At 35.0% G+C, this 17,875-nt stretch overlaps 4 protein-coding genes across 4 annotated transcripts; 3 read left to right on the top strand and 1 right to left on the bottom strand.

The window, feature by feature from the left end:
- Positions 1-434: 434 nt before the first annotated feature.
- Positions 435-7,920, top strand: LOC125220934. The gene is made up of 12 exons (XM_048123061.1): positions 435-496; positions 895-1,008; positions 1,629-1,905; positions 1,966-2,343; positions 2,954-3,032; positions 3,382-3,803; positions 4,478-4,544; positions 4,943-5,127; positions 5,907-5,973; positions 6,114-6,246; positions 7,228-7,362; positions 7,491-7,920. The coding sequence occupies exons 1-12, from the start codon at positions 435-437 to the stop codon at positions 7,651-7,653; spliced, it is 2,082 nt and encodes a 693-aa protein (XP_047979018.1). The 3' UTR covers positions 7,654-7,920.
- A 1,356-nt stretch (positions 7,921-9,276) lies between these two features.
- Positions 9,277-10,659, top strand: LOC125185326 (probable WRKY transcription factor 30). Its single transcript, XM_048081849.1, has 3 exons — positions 9,277-9,712; positions 9,811-9,939; positions 10,159-10,659. The coding sequence occupies exons 1-3, from the start codon at positions 9,363-9,365 to the stop codon at positions 10,535-10,537; spliced, it is 858 nt and encodes a 285-aa protein (XP_047937806.1). The 5' UTR covers positions 9,277-9,362; the 3' UTR covers positions 10,538-10,659.
- A 2,070-nt stretch (positions 10,660-12,729) lies between these two features.
- On the top strand, positions 12,730-16,182 carry LOC125221887 (mitochondrial adenine nucleotide transporter ADNT1-like). The gene is made up of 8 exons (XM_048124200.1): positions 12,730-13,087; positions 13,707-13,755; positions 13,854-14,017; positions 14,423-14,460; positions 14,842-14,954; positions 15,048-15,161; positions 15,438-15,782; positions 15,861-16,182. Exons 1-8 carry the CDS (start codon positions 12,930-12,932, stop codon positions 15,942-15,944), a joined length of 1,065 nt encoding a protein of 354 aa, XP_047980157.1. The 5' UTR covers positions 12,730-12,929; the 3' UTR covers positions 15,945-16,182.
- A 116-nt stretch (positions 16,183-16,298) lies between these two features.
- LOC125221888 lies at positions 16,299-17,390 on the bottom strand. Its single transcript, XM_048124201.1, has 3 exons — positions 17,236-17,390; positions 16,795-17,134; positions 16,299-16,645 (listed from the first exon to the last, which is right to left on the bottom strand). Exons 2-3 carry the CDS (start codon positions 17,097-17,099, stop codon positions 16,627-16,629), a joined length of 324 nt encoding a protein of 107 aa, XP_047980158.1. The 5' UTR covers positions 17,100-17,134; positions 17,236-17,390; the 3' UTR covers positions 16,299-16,626.
- Positions 17,391-17,875: the final 485 nt, after the last annotated feature.

Genomic DNA, 17,875 nt, shown 5'->3' with positions numbered 1-17,875 from the left:
TTAATGTGAACTACTGAACTGCTATTGTCACTTTGAGTGTTCTCCTGCTTAGTTTGCTATAGATCCTTCTAAAGTGATTTTCGTAGAAGTAGCATTCTTTAAAATGAATGAATATCATTTGGTAATTTATGGATAGAAAAATCAAAGATAACTCCTTAAGCCAAGCAGATATTACATTTATAGGAAAAATGGTTAAGTATAAACTCACAAATTACCTTTCTCTAGAAATTATCACATATGTTGTCTTTACCAATGCATTGTTAGCCTCTGAATGGGTAATGCAAAAGAGTGCATGATATACCTTCATTTTGGATAAACTTAAGCCTCACTTTTTTTTACATGGAACAGGAATCAGCAGTTCTGAACTTGAGGTCTTGGAGACCCATGTTACATATTCCTTAAGTAAAGAAAAGTCAGCTGCTTGGTTTTATATAATGCAATTCCGTGGATCATTCGATGAACACAAGCAAGTTCCTCTTAAGTTTCTTGTTGAGTGGTCAGTCCTGCTGTGCTTTCCAGTGGCGTGCTACTCATTGTGGTGTGATATTTAAACGACTTATTGATGGAAATTCATTGATTGCTACTGTTGCTTAGTCTCAAAGAGGATGGGCTTCCTTTATGCCTCTTCTTATGTCAAAAGAACTGTTATGCAGTAAGCTTTGTTTGACTTCAATCACCCATTTTCTCTGTAAAACTAAATGTTAGTTTAATTCTAGTTGTTAGCTCAAAGAGGATGGCCTTCCTTTATGCCTCTTTTTTATGAATGACACTAATGGACTGCTGAGAGGAGGTTAAGTGAGTCTGGAACATTTTATTGATATTGTGCTTAATTAGAAGGTTGGTGCTACCGTGTTAGTCGGCATTCTGATAACTAACAGATTTGCATATTTTCAGTGTGCAGGGCCCGTTAGCAGAAAAATGTGCTAATGGTTCGTGGAAAACTACCCCCCTTATCAAGTTATATCACATGCTTCCTTACATGGGGATAATCTGGTGCTGGCTATCGAGGTACGGATAATGATAATCGGTTCACACATTCTTCTTCTACTTCTGTTGATGTGTTTGTTATTAACATAAATGGACCTGCCGTTTATAGTATGGACATGAAAATTGTGTAATTGTGTGTGTGCATATTGAAAATGATTTTATTTGAATATAGCTTGTTTTATCAATTGAGCCCATGTAGATCTGTAAAACATTATGTAGATAGGTGATCAGGTCTAAAAATTATTTACCTAATGTTTATGTATGAGGGGAAGTTTCAGAGAGCAGTTTGGAAACTATTCATGTGTGGGTTTTTGTGCAACATAATAATCTTACAGTTCCTTTTTCAATGTTGTCATCATCTAGTGATTGTTGTGATGTACTATATGTGAAGATGGAATTGAAATATTCTCGGCTCTCATAATTTATTATTGACATTTATATTTGAACCAAGTACGCAAAATCATTAATGTATTGGTGGTAATAGCTTTGAACTCTCAGTTTCTATAATGGAGGAGAATGTTCATTGATTTCACTTTCAGTTTAAGAAATCCTATGCTCAAAGCATCATGAGCAGCTGTAAACAAAATCAGTATTTTTTTTGAGATACAATGGCATGACTTGAATCATATTGTCAATGACAGGCTGGAGATGGGAGTGACCTCTTCTGACCAAAAAGAAGGACAGAATCATTATAGCAATAACAAGTTTTTCGATTCATCTCCTGGACAAGTAGCTAGTCCCATTGATATCTTTCAGGGCACAGAAAGATATGTTAATCTCACAAGCAAGTTCATCAAAAGATTTGAAATTCTGGATTGTCAAAATGGAGATCTTGAGAACTTAGCTGATGGTAGTGAGCAACCCGACAAGGGTTTATCAGCTAGCCTTTCGAGAGGCGTGTATGAGATGCCGATGAAAGTTAATAATGCTATGGAGGAGATTGAGAAAGGGTGTGATATTGCAGATCCTACTACATAGGTGGCTAGCACAAACATCCTTGAAAAAGCAGATGCTGTGAGTGATGATCCTGTAACTGATCCTTCCATTCAACTGTTTGGAAACACGGTGGTAGAGGACAGTTTGAGAGAGAAGTTAAAAGAAAAACATGTTGGTGATTCTGGTAAAAACAACGAAAGGAGAACATGTCCTGAAAATTTAGATGAAGAACGAGTTGAATGTTGCAAGGTTATATTATCTAGTCCTCCAAGGTTGGTGAAGACTACAAATAGAAACGACTTGTCTGATACTTGCACAGATAGTGAAGATAACGAAATGCGAAATACAAAAATAAGAGTTTATTACCATAAAAGGATGAAATATACAGTACAACTTCAAGAAGCTGTACCAGATATAAAGGTAAGAAACCGACTTTACTATGTAATATATTCTTATGTGGTGATAGTGGTTTCCATTAAATGCAGAATTTTAACTGAAATTGTAAAAAGTTACATGCTCATCAAAATGGAAAGAAACTCATGTGTTTGCAGTAAATGCGCGGTGGAACCTGATGATTCACACATGATTTGATAGAAAATGTATAAAACAAAACATACACTCTATGTAGTTTGAAGTGTCACAATAGTCTTTAGTGATATTCTGTAGTATCTAGGTGCATGCTTAACCGTATCAATTTTTATGTGACTGATAGTTTAGTAACTATCATGAAAATTGGTCCAGATGGTTACATGCACTACCAATACTTGGACAATTCTCTGTGACTATATGCACTTGTCATCTGTCTACCTTCAGCAACACTTATGGATTTTTACTTCTTTTAGGAGAATATTGGACTTAGGCTCCCAAAATGGAAACCTTTTATTTTTTAATTCCAGATTTGGTAGTGGCGCGTTTCTGAAGCTCGGCTTTAAAACTGAGTAATGCGTCTTTAGTCTTGCCTATAACGAACACGACTTTAAAGCCAAGTTTCACAAACGCGACTTTAACTGAACTTATAATCGAGACATAGGGTTTTCTCATCATTCTGGCGGCGCGAGATGGAGGCAGATTGGAGGCGATTATAGGCGATTTTCAGGCGATTTCCTCCGGTAAAAGTTGTCTTCCTTGCTATTTATATGTATTGTGATTATTATATTGCTATTTGTCCACTTCGCCTTCCCGAATGAGGAGAAACCCTCTGCCTTGATTATAAGTTCAGTTGAAGCCGAGTTTGTGAAGCCCGGGGCTGAATTCAAACTCGGCTTTAAAGCCTGAGTTTCCGAAATGCGGGAGCCCCAAATCCAGAAATAAAAAAAAGGCTCCCATTTTGGGTGCCCAAATCCTATATTCTTCTAAAAGAAGAATAGATCCCACTCTTTTATGTTGGAATTAAGATTGAGCTTGAGTTTCAGTGTACTTATATATGCCTTTAATGAATTTACTAGGAGGATATGGCAGGTTCTTTACATTCAAATCTTACTAAAAAAAGAGATGAGAAGGTATGTGGAGTTGAGGGTTATTTCACTAAGACGTGCAACCAAACTGGTGGTACTTCATCAGGGGACCAACGAGCTCCGCTTGAGGCTAAAACTAAGCACAATGTAAAAGTACAAGGTCCTTTGGATTCTCTTAGGTCAAATCAGCCTCAAAGAAGATATGAGAAGGTATCCAGAGATGAGGGTTATCTTACTACCATGGATAACCAAACTGGTGCTGCTTCAAATAAGAACCAACGAGCTCAACTTCAGGCAGAAATGAAGGAAAACCAGCTAGTACTGTTTCCGGATAATTGTATGCTCGATTTAGGAGCACAGGCTACATCAGCTTTGGACGTGGTGCAGAGTGCATCAACACTTATTTATAGAAAAATACAAGAACTGGTAATCTTCTGATAATTTTTTTCCATGATCTCTCTTTCAATATGCATTAGCTATGCCATGCTATCTATCAGTATTTACTACTACTAAACTCTGAAAGATTGGCTTCTCTATCCATATTTAATACTCTCTATACATCCATTAAAACATTGTTTATTACTTTTTGGCATGAGTTTTAATAAATGTTAGGTAAGTTTGTAATAAGTGGAAAATGGTGCCCCCATTTATTATTGGGGTATCCTATTTAATTCTAAATATAGTAAGGAGAAAACATAAGGGTTAGTGGTGGGGTAGTTACCAAAAATGGAATTGGAAATGTTTTGAGGCCAGATAATAATAGCAAATTGGGCAATGTTTTAAGGGGTGGAGGGAGAGTATAATTTTATAGGGGCTGTTCGATTTGCAAGATTATATCTCCTGATTAAACAAGCATTATGTTTGGTTCATGAGATTGAATCTCACAACTTAATCCTAGATGGATAATCATGTGCTAATTAGTCATAGCCACCCCCCCCAACTAAAATAATCTCACAACTTAATCCTAGATGGATTATCATATGATAATTAGTCATTGCAACCGAATGGCTCCTAAAAGTTGGACAAATAGCTCGATAAGTGTATGACTTCTGATTCATATGCATACAAAGATACTCTGGTAACAATACTTACCTTGGCAGTACTCCCAACTCTGCAACACGGTGGATGAACTAGCATTATGTGAAGATAATTTTGACAGAATATTGGGTAAGTTACCTTTTATACCTTATTTATCAATGGCGGTTGTGTCTATGACTTTGAGATAATTCTCATTTTGCTTGTAAATTCATGTATTTGTTTTTAAAGTTATTCTCGTGACATAAAGAAAGATATGACATGTGCAACCAAATTGTTGTTTATATGCCCTATTTTATGCTGCTAACCGGTTAAAACTTTTTATGTAGTTTAACCACAGGGAAAATGAATAATTGAGTTTACCTAGTTATGCTTGAATTAATTTATGGCTTATTGCACGAACAAACAAATATCCATTTTGTAATAAAATTGTAATTTAGAAATCCTATGATATGAATTACAGTTATGGTTAATCCATGCTATAAGCATTGTCTACATAGAAAGTAAAATTTATGTCATTTTAAATTTAGGTGGAGACGCTGACTTGGCTCGTCAATGTATCAATTCTATCATTAGTGGTAAGTTTCACTCACTAGTGGAGAAAAAAACACAAGTCCACCATAATGGTAATCGGCCAGGTGAAAACAGAATTTCTCAGCATGGGAATCCCACCAGATTATCCGAAGTCTATCTTCCTGGAAAGTCATCATGTCAAGTGAGTCTCTTTCTTCGGGGATTTATGTAAACTTTTCTTTTTATCTGCAGAAAGGAAGTCATTACAATAGTCATAAGGTTCTTATGTTAATGATCACGAGAACAATTGTTGTAGTATCCTGCATTAGTAAGCTTATCATTATTCTATTTGGGTGATAGCTTTGATTTACAATACATAAGACAGAGTATTTCAAGGATTAGATGATGTGACAAACTCACAAGTGCTCAATCCATTTAAACTTTTGGTGTTTACTTGAAACTTCTGACACCAACTTAGCATTACATAATGTAATAATGTAGACAGTCTCCATAAAAGTTTTTTTTCTATTCGATGTGATTTGGTCCCTAAGTGGTCCTTAAATGTATTTCTCTATTCGATATAATTTGGACATCATTATAGTTGTGTATGCTAAGTGCTATAATTGTCCTGGAAATGGAATTGCTCCTGCATCTCCCATGATTGGCGTGAAGTGATTCAGTTGATGTATTAACATTGTTGCTCTCGGATATTTGGAATTTCTTTTCCTTTTGAACTACTAATTTGTTGAGGCAGGCTATAGTTGTTGCAACTGAAAATTAGTTGGTCTCTTCGTTGTGATAATTCCACCCATTCTATTCATCTGGTCTCATCTGAGACTTATCCTATACTTGCCACTTATAATCATTCCTAAGACCCATTATTTTGAAATTTAGCAAAAATTTCTTATGCATTTGAACTACCAGCTGCTTTGCCGTTTTTCGTGTCATTTCCTACATCGTTAATAATATTTCACTTGATAGGATTTGGAGTATACATGTCATAGGAATGACTTCAGAGAGCCCCAGTTTCAAGTTATACCTTCTGATGGTGAGACATGGTCATCTGATCCTTTCCTTCTCAACGAACTTCTTTTTACTGTTTCTTCGTTTTCACTGTTCGTGATGTCCCACCACTTCAATTGCTATTTATTCTTTTGGCAAATTGTGAAGTCTTGATTGTTTTTGTAGGTGGATTCCTGTCATCTGTGACGGTGACAGGAAAAGATTTCAAGCTTCATGCAAAGGGTGGTGTAGGGTCTCATCCTCATGTAGCGAGGGAGACCGCTGCTGCTAAGATGATTTCTGAAATGCGCAACACTTGGTATGAGTAAGGGTTTAGTGGTCTTAAATAATTCAACTAGGCTGAAACTTTTGTTTTCGGTTCACGGAACCCATAACTGGTACCTTCGGGCACACTTAGTTTGAGTAGAGTTTAGTCGGGGATGAAGGTTCGATGAGATAATTTGCTAACTACGATGCTATTAGGTTTTGATTGTGTTGTAAAAAAGCTTGAACACAAGAAGTTTAGCTGTTTATTAATCATGAAATTAGGTTTGAAAAAAATAAATTTCACAAGAAAATAAGCTAGTTTAGTACTCTCTCCGTTCCACTTAAGATGACACACGTTCTTCAATTTTTAGAAATTTTCTTTCTCCAATTAATACACACAACCACTTATTCTCTCCCCAATTAAATATCTAACTCTCTTTCTTTCTCTATTTAATATTTACACTCATATTTTCTATCTCTAATTAAACACATTAACCACTAATTCTTAAAATTTGGTGCTGACTAAGAAATATGTCATCTTAGCCGGAATAGAGGGAGTACTAAGTGATTTTTCTCAAAAATTTAATATGCTACAGTTTTTTTATAATGATAATAGTAGATTCTGTCTGTCTTTATTTAAGATACTTCAAATAGTTATTTGGAAATAGGGTTGTTGGCCTTTAGGATACAGAGTAGCCACTAATTGTGGTAAGAAATATAATTTCCCTAAATATGTCAACAAGTTAGACTTTTTCAACATAAACATATACTTGTATTGGTATATAATTAGTTGTAACGAGGTGTACCTTCACCTCCAACTCATTGCCAGCGCATTGAGGAATCGAAATCTATCTGTATGCTTGCTAGTTCACGAGTTAATATTTTATCTATTTAACAGCATAATATATTTATATTATGAGAACTAGGAGAGATGGGTGATGATAGAACTTTTTTAAGTTAGAACGTAGAACTATATTAGTTTTTAAATACATTGATATCAGTTGACATTATAGTTTTTGAATTAATATGATAGGACCTCAACACCAGCAGCGGTGGAACCCACCAAAAAACAAAAGCTCGGGACTAGAACTCCTGCGGTGAAAGAGACCGCAGCAGCCACGTCTAAAGGACCAAAGAAGACTCGGCCTAAACGGAAGAAGCCCACGATGTATAAGGATTTTACTTCATGATAAATAAATCTTTTTGCAAACTTTATCTATTTGTTTTATTATCTTTTGGATATTTTCGAGCTCAATTAGTTTAAATTTAATTATATCTTCTCGGGTTTTCTTATAGGGACGTCCCAACTAATGCGCAGCCAACATCAGTAGAAGACGGACTAGCCGACGCACAGTCAACTCCCAAGCCCGATGCAATCAAGGATGAAGCCCCGAAGAGTTATCGACCCAGGAGGAATAGCGGGCGGCCCGCTAAGTACAAGGACTTTAGTTTTCATTAAAATAATTCCTTGGAATTGTTTTTATCGTTTTTTGCATTATTTTCAGTATAATCATTGAACTATGTTGGGATTAGATTTATTCAAATATTCTTGGGTTTTCTTCTTGATTCTTTCCCAAGACGTAAGAGTCGAATCAAGCAGGGTCGGGTTCTATAAACAATAAAACCCATTAGAGGTCAATTATTGAGAAATAAAGATATTCTTTCTTCTCACTCACGGTTCTCTTTGTTTTGTTGTCTCAACTTGGGTTTGATGTCTCTTTTCTCCTTTCGATCGTTCAGTTTGTTTATCTCTCGCTAGGCAAAGTTAAAGCCTACTTTTCTTTTTGATTCTTTCCGGAGTTATAAAAGTCGAATCAAGCAGGATCGGAATTCTATAAATAATAGATCCAATTAGAGGTCAAAATATTGAAAAATAAATCTTTTATTCTCCCATTCACGTTTTTTCCCAACCTTAGCACCTCAACTAGGGTTAACTCTTCCGTCTTTCATATTTTTGCTCAATCGTAATGTTAGGTGCTTCTTGTGCAGTTCGCTGAATATCAGTTTATGAGTTTATATAAATTTCTGATTCAATCTCAATAACTGATATTAATACATTAGAGATATGATTTTTAGTTCTCGAAGTTCTCAATTTTTTAAAAAGTTGTCAGCAGAATAACTTCAATGAAATCTAATAGTATGTAACTATTTCAGTTTTAAATCTAACTAAGTAAACAAATTACACTTTAATTACACCATAGTAGAATATGTGTTTATATTTTCCTTCTGGCCGCCTAACCAGTAAGCATTGTGCAGATTGCGGGAAAAAAACAATTTAATTATTCACTAATAATATGACATTATTATTGTCATATTATCTATATTTGTTTGTCCCCCTGTGATTTAATACTAGTACAAAATACTACACACATTTCACTAAAAATAGACAACCGATTTTTTATTTTTTGAAAACTCTTTTATCAAGATTATCATTATATTTTAAATGTATAAAGACTCAATTCACTATTTATTTAGCCAACGCTAAAACCACCATCACATTTATAACATTTAATTACTCTTTAATTAATCGCTATACAATTTCATCCCAAAGAAACCATAGCACATGTAATGGACACAAGTTTTAGCAAATGCACTTGGAGTTTGAATGGATAATTGGTACTCCTTACTAGGAGTGACACTATATAGAAAAAGTATGATTTTTTGGTAAATAAAAAGTGCTTAGAATGTTCGAATATAAGTAGAATTTGATACTCTAGTATCTTCTAAAAATGTGCTTTATTTTTTGATACACCAAATAGCAAATATAGTAATTGTGCTGTAATTTTTAGTGACTGATGAATTAAAAAAGCACTACGTCAAAGCTAGCTAGCTAGCTAGATGAACTAAAAAAGCCAAGGCTATATAATTTCTTACTAAAATAGTCACACTTGCACCCTTATTAAGGTGGTGCATTAGAACTTTGAAACGGTTGACCATCACTTATAATTCTCTCCATGATTATTGTAAAGACATACTTCTATATTATGTATTCATGAAAAAACCAACTAGCCACTAAAAAATCCATATTTTTTTTTCTTTAAATCATCCCCGTCAAGAACTTCAACTACCTCCCATCCTCAGCCCCACATTCCAAATCTTGAGAAGCTCTCAAATTCCTTTTCTTTCTTCCCTTTTCTCTACATATACTAAATACCATCCTTGATTAACATGCAAGTACATCATTTTTCCTCTTTACCCCAAAATAATCACTACTATCAAAATTCAATGGAGATGGAAAGCGTTGAAAGTTGGAGAAAGGAGAGTATAAGCATCCAGCTAAATCAAGGCATAAAGCTTTCCAATAAGCTCAAAAAGGAGCTTCATCATCATCACTCAAACTCAAACTCAAGTGATTGTGAATTGTTGATTGATAAAATTATTTCTTGTTATAACAATGCATTAGAACTGCTCAGTTACACGGATTCTCTTCACAACGGAGATTCGACTACTTTGCTTGACTTTAGTCCAACAAGTGAAGTTTCTGACCAGGACGTTAAGGATCATGTTCCTAAGAAAAGGTACATTCTTACCACATTGATCGATCAATTATGTCTTTTTTTTCACTTCTTTTTTTTAGGGGGTGCCTTTTGTTTGATTCAAATTTTTGGTTTTGTAGAAAGAGTTTGGAGAGATGTAGTGAAGAAGTGCATGTTTGTTGTGGAACAAGGTCAGAAGATCAGCTTGAAGATGGATATAATTGGAGAAAATATGGACAAAAAGATATTTTGGGGGCTACTCATCCTAGGTGAGTGATGGACATTATATATCAATCTTAATTTGTCATTTTCTTGATTTTACTGTCCACTATAGTCCATAGCTAAAGTCTTAATTTGTCATCGATAAATTTCTTCATTACAAATAGTATATTTTCACGTAATTAACACAATATCCATATTTGATTTGTCCCTTCCACACTATAATTAAAGTTAGAAAAATGAAGAATAATTAAATATGAATATGGCAGATCGTATTACCGGTGCACTTATCGGCATACGAGAGGTTGTTCAGCGACGAAACAAGTACAGCGAGGGGAAGACGACTCTTCTATCTTGAGGATCCTCTACAGAGGAAAACACAGTTGTGGTCTAAACCAGAGCAAACAAAACGGTGTCGTTAGTGCAGAAACCAACGAAGAATCCAAACAACTGAAACCTGAGAATGTTGCATCACCGCCGTTGATCATGTCAGAGCCAACATCAATGTCCACGTGTCAGATCGATCAGAGCTTCCAAGATTCAGAGACGTTTCCGGTTGGAGATTTGGATTTCTTTATTGATTTTGGTGCTCCTTTTTTTGAGGTCTCGTCTGACTATATCTCATATGTTCAACAAAACAATATTTGATGCTAAAGCAGAAGGCTTTACATGTGTTTGAGTTGAGTTGGAGATTAATTCATTTGTCATGCAAAGAAAAGAAAATTATTTGTTGATAATTGATATGCATACAATATTGACTCTTTTTCTTAGTCAATGTTCCAATTATATACTGAATTTCATTTTTTTATTATGCTCGCGATATTTTACAAACGAATATATTTGTAAGTACATTTGTGTTCGGAAAATGTGCTCGCTAATGGTTTACTACTATTTTAAATTTTAGGGTTCATTTTGTAGCTCGCGAAATCCCGTTTTCTAGTGATCGTGAGAATGTGAAATAAGTGAAAATAATACATTCTCGATCTACATTCTAAAAATCGTTCTTAAGTTATGTAGATAGAAATTATTCAAATAAAAAAAATTCTTTATTGTAAAAGATTAAAGAAACATGACAAATTAACACAATATCACCTACAGTAGGAAGAATAGAGTAAAATTTGTTAGTATCATCTATGTTCACATTCGTGTACCAGTATTTTTTCACATGATGGTCACTCCCAAATTTTTGGAAATAAAATTTTAACCTGCTCCATTAAAGGAGAATCTATAGGTATGGCCCAATGGGCCGAAACGTTTCAGAATGTTCGGTTAATAAACTACTTATGTTATAATTATACTTAACTTGCTCCTGATGAGTTTCATTGATAAATAATGGCAACTATGCAAGTCATTCATCTTTATGATTTTATACTCCATATTTTTGCTATTACGAGACAAAGCTTTTTCAGTGTATACACCTAAATTAATAATTTCAATTAACGCTCACATAATACTATATAATTATTCTATTTTAATAACTTAAAATCTAAAAAAGTCTTGTGTGGATAATTATAATGTGGCTCTTTGTTTGTTAGGACAAGTGTAATGTAGAGACTATTTAGGATCACTTTTTTTGTTTGTACTTGTCTTATTTTCAGATAGAAAATGATCTCAAAATGGTTCGTTTTAACTGTGGATTCAAAATATTAAATAAAATAATATAGTAATAAAAACTAACTTAATAAACAATAATGGTAGCACTAACTGCAAATGAGTGTTGGTCGCGGACAGTTATTGCAAAATTTGACACAGACTTACCAATTTTTAGGACAGTGATTGATGTGCCTAAGCTAAGACAATGGAAACCACACACCTTACAAAAGCGGATCACAAAATACTATCCACGGTGGCCCACTATAGCCCAAGCCCATATTCCCAACGACTAAACAGTTATGCCCACAAATCTATAAATACCATTATTATACTCCTCCGTTCCTCAATACTACTGCTACTTTTTAATAAAAATCGACATATTTTTTCTCGCTTATTTTATTCCCTCTTCATTTCTCTGTTTTTTTTATTTTCTACTTTATTCTTCAATTATTTAACTCACTTAACACCATTTAAACCACGTGTCAAAAAAAAGCATCCACCATTATGAAACGGAGAGTAAAATTAAAAATAAAAAATTAAAAAAATAAATTACTATAAAAACATATTTTCTTTTTGTCAGTCCAATACAAATAGTTCATATACATTTATGACAATAATTTTCTCCTTCTCTATTACTTTTACCAATTAAGCATTAAAATCCGTGTTAATACGAATGATCTATTTTGCATGAGACGGATGGAGTAAAATATAAAAATAAAATAAAAATAAAAGATTCCTTATCACGCCCTTTGTGCAATCCAAGGGCTATATTTGGCCATATCTCCTTCTCTCGAAATCATACTCTAAAACATTCCATTTTTTCTTTCAAACTTACTTTTTGTGGCCCTAATTAATTATGGAAAACAACTACAAATTCCGATCCTTTTTTCACCGTGGTTGTTGAAATTAGATATAGCTATAACTATTTATTGAATAAGTTCTGAAACTGTAGGTATGATAGAACAATTATGAAGATTATTACATACTATATATAATATGAAAACAATAATGGGAAAAGATACAATAATAAAGAATAGAGAAGTGCAGCTTAAAAACATGTCACTTTCCCATAAAACAACATTATTACTTTCCATTTCGGTAAGTAACAAACGGTAAAAATCAATTTCAAAGGTGAAAAACAGAAAACGTCGCTTCCGTGTATATATATCGTAAAAATAGGCGAATTGTAAGGTACAACCATGTAAGGCGAGGGTACAACCGCAGAGAATGAGAGCTCTTTACTAAATCGTTAAAATCAGGTGAAAGTGAAGCAGGGCTCTCTCATTTCACACAAGCGCCGTCACATAAACCACAACCACTCACAAAACACACACTCACTGCGCATCTCCTCCGCCGGCGCCACGCGACGTCTTGTGGATTGCTGATTCCACATCGATCGTTGACCTAGGGCTTTTCTAATTGTTTTTATTTTTGTTTCGGGGGTTTGATGGCGTCGGAGGATGTGAAGACGAGCGAATCGGCGGTGTCGAAGATTGTCAATCTGGCGGAGGAGGCCAAGCTGGCCAAGGAGGAAATCAAGCCTACTAAATATCAAGTTTACAGTATCTGCAAATCTCTCGTAGCTGGTGGTGTCGCCGGAGGAGTGTAAGTTCTCTGTTTTCTTTCGATTTTTTTTAATCTCTGTGGATGTGTATATACGTAGTCATTGAATTTTAATTTCATGTTTTTCCTTTAGGCTTATGGAGTAGATTTTGATTATATGTTTGACTGATTCAGTGAATGCCTTTTCAGAATTGTTTGTCTTTCGTCTAATTGCATGAAAATAGGTTTTTTTTTTTTTTGTTGTTAAACCCTTTTGTATTTAGATTGCTGATCCTCGGCAGAGATTTTAAAGAAACTCCGATTTGGAATTTCTGTTTGTTGCTCTTTATTTATGACAGGAAAGTTTGTATTTTGGAGACATAACACAGAATTAGCTCATTAACGGAACAGATTTCGTGCTTAAAGCATTTTGTTTTTGTTTTTAACCTTTTTCGGTAATACTGAAACTTTAATGATGCTCTCCTCTACTTTTGAGGAGCATAATTGAGGTGGAGCGGGAATAGAATCTGTGGAGTAGTTTTCATTATCTATATAGACTGATTTGGGAGTAGCTTTGTTGAAAAAAGTGATGCTTGTAATTCTAGCTTCTTTTCGTGCTGGTGCAAAACATCTGTGGCTATATCAGTACTTGACTAGAATCCTTGATGCATGTCTACTGCAGGTCGCGAACTGCTGTAGCTCCTTTGGAACGTCTAAAAATTCTGCTTCAGGTAAAGCGGTGCTAAATTCAAAATCTTTTTCATAACCTTGTTTTACTAATTGCTTAGGATTTTCTGGATGATGTAATTTTATTCTCTTTCTATGTCAGGTTCAAAGTTCTCAGAATATAAAGTACAATGGTACTATTCAAGGATTGAAGTATATATGGAGAACTGAGGGATTCAGGGGCTTATTCAAAGGCAATGGCACCAATTGTGCTCGGATTGTCCCAAACTCAGCAGTAAAATTCTTCAGCTATGAGCAAGCATCCAAGTATGCTCCTGTGATATCACATGATTTTCATAGTATAATTTCATATCTTCTGTCTATAGTGTGCCTGAGATGTTGTCAGTAAGCTATGATTCTCATTATATTTTTTATTTTTTGGCCACTGAAGTATTAGTCACTTTGTTTATGTAGTTTTTTAAATAGATATATAGGTTCTGTTTTATGTGTTCAGAAATGTTAAGCTTTTTATCAACATGTCCTTTTTGGTTCTAGCATGTCTTATCCCCTGGGAAAGAGTTCTGAACTTAAGTTTTCTAGTAGCTTTGTATTGGTTGTCTTGCTAATGAGATACAGTTGGGCGGCCTAATCTGAACATTGATAGCTATATTTCATAGAACGAGTGTCTGTCTTTCTTCTTGTCACCATTTGAGTTTGTATTTTTGGTTGCAGGGGTATATTATATGCATATCGGCAACAAACAGGAAATGGTAAGTTCATTATGCTTATGCTGGTTTTTGTAACTTGCTTTCTCATGTTATCCGATTATTGGCATTGTAATTCTGAATACCAAACACTGCCAACCTTTAGAACATAGGCCCTAAACCAATATTTTAATATAGAATGGTCTATCCAGTATCTAATAAATTTCATTAAAAAATTGCCTTTCCTCTTCATTTAATTATTTTTTACAGTACTTTTTTCATTTTGGGGGTTGGGGGTAATACTAGCTATCTTAAAACTTACATATATTTTCTTGCTCCTTAATTGATGGCATAACATTCGTAGCGAGGTCTGTGTTCTCAAGTATCGTACGAGTAACATGAGATTTTTTATGGTTCGTTGAATAATATGTGGAATTGATCTTATAGAGGATGCTCAGCTGACTCCTCTTTTACGCCTGGGTGCTGGAGCTTGTGCTGGAATAATTGCCATGTCTGCCACATACCCAATGGACATGGTTCGAGGCAGAATTACTGTACAGGTATCATGGGGCCTCAGTTTCTTTAGATTAAAAATAGGTAGGCTATCCTGTTTGTAATTATTTATGACAACTTTTTATTTTTCTCTACTGCAGACAGAAGCGTCCCCTTATCAATATAGGGGAATGGTTCATGCATTATCCACCGTGCTTCGAGAGGAAGGCTTCCGTGCCCTATACAAGGGTTGGCTTCCTTCTGTTATTGGAGTTGTAAGTGCTGAAACCATTAATATTTTATGTTGTGGTAATTAACCTGATAGTTGGTGGTTTAAGTTTGGTTGTCAAGGAGACATACAGAGTTTGTCCATTTCCAAAGAAGAGAAAAAATTAGTCTTAGCAAATCGGCCACTAGAAACAAATTTACCATATCAGAATTCCAGTACTTAAGCACTATATGACCGAGTTAAACTTAGGCTCAAGAATTGAACTCGCTTCCTGCAATTGCTTTTTAATTAAATGGCCATCTCATGATATACTTGGTTACAGGTTCCGTATGTTGGTCTCAACTTTGCTGTGTATGAATCCCTTAAAGATTGGTTAATCAAATCTAAAGCCTTTGGGCTTGTTGAAGAAAATGAATTGGGTGTTGCAACAAGGCTTGCATGTGGGGCCGCTGCAGGCACAGTTGGACAAACTGTTGCCTACCCACTCGATGTCATCCGTAGGAGAATGCAGATGGTTGGATGGAATAACGCTTCTTCAATTGTCACTGGTGACGGGAGAAGCAAGGCGGCCCTTGAGTACACAGGCATGGTTGATGCTTTCAGGAAAACCGTGAGGCACGAAGGCTTCAGGGCATTGTACAAGGGTCTGGTCCCCAATTCGGTGAAGGTCAGTAGTCTTTACACTTAAAACACTGTAACCTCACTTACAAAACTAACATGATACTAAACTCGAATTGTTCTTCAGGTTGTCCCATCGATAGCTATTGCATTTGTGACATACGAACAAGTGAAAGAGTTGCTCGGGGTAGAGATTAGGATATCTGATTGATTCGTCTTGTCAGAGTGCTGAGACGTTCACTCTGTTATTTTTGTCTCGAGGAGAGGAGGAATTAGTGTTAGACCCTCTTTGCAGAGAGAGAGGGAAGCTGCGTAGCGTTCTAACTTGTGTTCATATATCTATCTCCTGTGACCAATAGTTCGCTCAGTTGAAATGCTGTCTCAATAAGATAAGTGCAGAAGAATGAATGATGCCAATAATAGCTTCTCTGTTTATGCTTTTGGTTTTATACTGTTTTGGGTGAATCCTTTCGTTTTCCTCAATGCCATATGTTGAGGGTTTTAGCTGACTGAAATATTTGGTTTTTTTTATATCAGTTTTGCATTTTTGCACGCAAGTATTTCATTATTGTTGGAAACAAACATGATGTATGATCATACATTGGGGAGTGATACATTTTCTGATAGCTACAAGCACAATAATTCTTCCCTGTTGACTCAAACATCGACTTAATGAATAGAGGAGAAACATCTTACCAGCTATGAGCCGAGCTGTGCTTTGTCGTTAATGCATTTGGACTGCGAACATAACATGTTGGTATCGATTGAGTCACCGATAAATAAACACGGTTGATACGAGGCAACACTATCTAATGCAAAATTAGATGGTAGGCGATGATGCATATATGATATATCGCTCTATCTACATGGGTGTCTATAATCTCCTTGACGCTTCACAATCTTCTGCTGTGCCTGAAAACATACAATCACTTTTTCATTAGTCGAGTTTGAAATTTACAACAGAGGTAAACATTTCTATTTTCGTTTCATCTAAAAAACTTTGCTGTTTCATTCTCGAACTAGTTTTAAAGCAACTATTGCTAATTTGAGAAAGGAAGTACCTGCAGTCTCTGATCTTGGCTTGAATCTTGGACGACTGGTGCCGTTCAAGAGCACGGCTAAATCCACCCACCTGGTTGCGGAAATCCGATCTCGATCCACTGGTTTTACCTCGGATTCCACTTTCTCTCTCCTCAATTTCATCCAAATTCAGACGCTGCTCATCGGGTTCAGACGATGAGAGAGCAGAGAGGATGAGAGCGATATTGAGCGCGGCGATAATACTTTCGCTGCTCGTCTCCAAATCTTCATCGATCTTCGCCCTCTCCTCGTTGAACTCTTCATCCACCACGTCTCTCTCCGCCATCTCTCCTTGTGATCTTCGCTTTTAGCTGCTTTGATCTAATCACAAAACAAACATCAGTTCTGGTGAATTTCTAGGGCTCGTTTCTCATGAATATTTTCTGGAAAATCAACAGGAAAGATGTGAAGATATTTTTTACCTGTGATCAAACTGTAGCTGTTGAAATGATGGGAAAATTGTTGATAAAATGTTGGTCTAAACTCCGTACCTTTTTTATAAGGTTTATTTAGAGATTTAGCCTTTGATTAACCTCTTTAATTATTAGTCTAATTGGATTTCAAATTCAAAATCTTAGTTACAGTCATTAATTTGTTTCTTTTGTAGGATATAGTATACATTTCACCGCATAATGATAGAATCTTAAAAGCTCAACTATATTTAAGGTACGTTATCATTTTCTTATTTTTGACTACAGGTGGGATATCCTTGTAGCACAAGTATTTCACGCTAGTAGTTGAAATAGCCATAATAATATAGATTTTTTTATTTTAATTTGTAGAGCCACAGCCACTCTTTTATGCATATTTTAATAGAAGTAAATACTATCCTACCTACATGGCATGGGCGTATTTGGGCACTCTCATTTACTCCAATTAATGGTATTAATTTATTATTTTATAGATCTATTCGAATTCTACTACGAAATAAATTTTTACTAGCATAATTAATTTTCAAATTGCAAAAAATAAATTCTACATCATAAATAAATAACAAAACAAATCATTTTTTATTTTATATATATAATTTTAAAAATTAATGACGTCAATAATAATTTAAAA

This window comes from Salvia hispanica, chromosome 4 (assembly GCF_023119035.1).
Source record: "Salvia hispanica cultivar TCC Black 2014 chromosome 4, UniMelb_Shisp_WGS_1.0, whole genome shotgun sequence".
NCBI lineage: Eukaryota > Viridiplantae > Streptophyta > Magnoliopsida > Lamiales > Lamiaceae > Salvia > Salvia hispanica.
The sequence above is the reverse complement of the archived record's forward strand: the minus strand, read 5'-3'. Positions and strand labels throughout refer to the sequence as shown.

Coding starts and splice junctions, on each gene's coding strand:
- LOC125220934 (XM_048123061.1), top strand. CDS start 435: ATGCAATTCCGTGGATCATTCGATGAACACAAGCAAGTTCCTCTTAAG. Junction 1,906..1,965: donor TGTATGAGATGCCGATGAAA/GTTAATAATGCT, acceptor CCTACTACATAG/GTGGCTAGCACAAACATCCT. Junction 6,247..7,227: donor TCTGAAATGCGCAACACTTG/GTATGAGTAAGG, acceptor TTAATATGATAG/GACCTCAACACCAGCAGCGG.
- LOC125185326 (XM_048081849.1), top strand. CDS start 9,363: ATGCAAGTACATCATTTTTCCTCTTTACCCCAAAATAATCACTACTAT. Junction 9,713..9,810: donor GATCATGTTCCTAAGAAAAG/GTACATTCTTAC, acceptor TTGGTTTTGTAG/AAAGAGTTTGGAGAGATGTA. Junction 9,940..10,158: donor TTGGGGGCTACTCATCCTAG/GTGAGTGATGGA, acceptor TGAATATGGCAG/ATCGTATTACCGGTGCACTT.
- LOC125221887 (XM_048124200.1), top strand. CDS start 12,930: ATGGCGTCGGAGGATGTGAAGACGAGCGAATCGGCGGTGTCGAAGATT. Junction 15,162..15,437: donor TTCCTTCTGTTATTGGAGTT/GTAAGTGCTGAA, acceptor ACTTGGTTACAG/GTTCCGTATGTTGGTCTCAA. Junction 15,783..15,860: donor TGGTCCCCAATTCGGTGAAG/GTCAGTAGTCTT, acceptor ATTGTTCTTCAG/GTTGTCCCATCGATAGCTAT.
- LOC125221888 (XM_048124201.1), bottom strand. CDS start 17,099: ATGGCGGAGAGAGACGTGGTGGATGAAGAGTTCAACGAGGAGAGGGCG.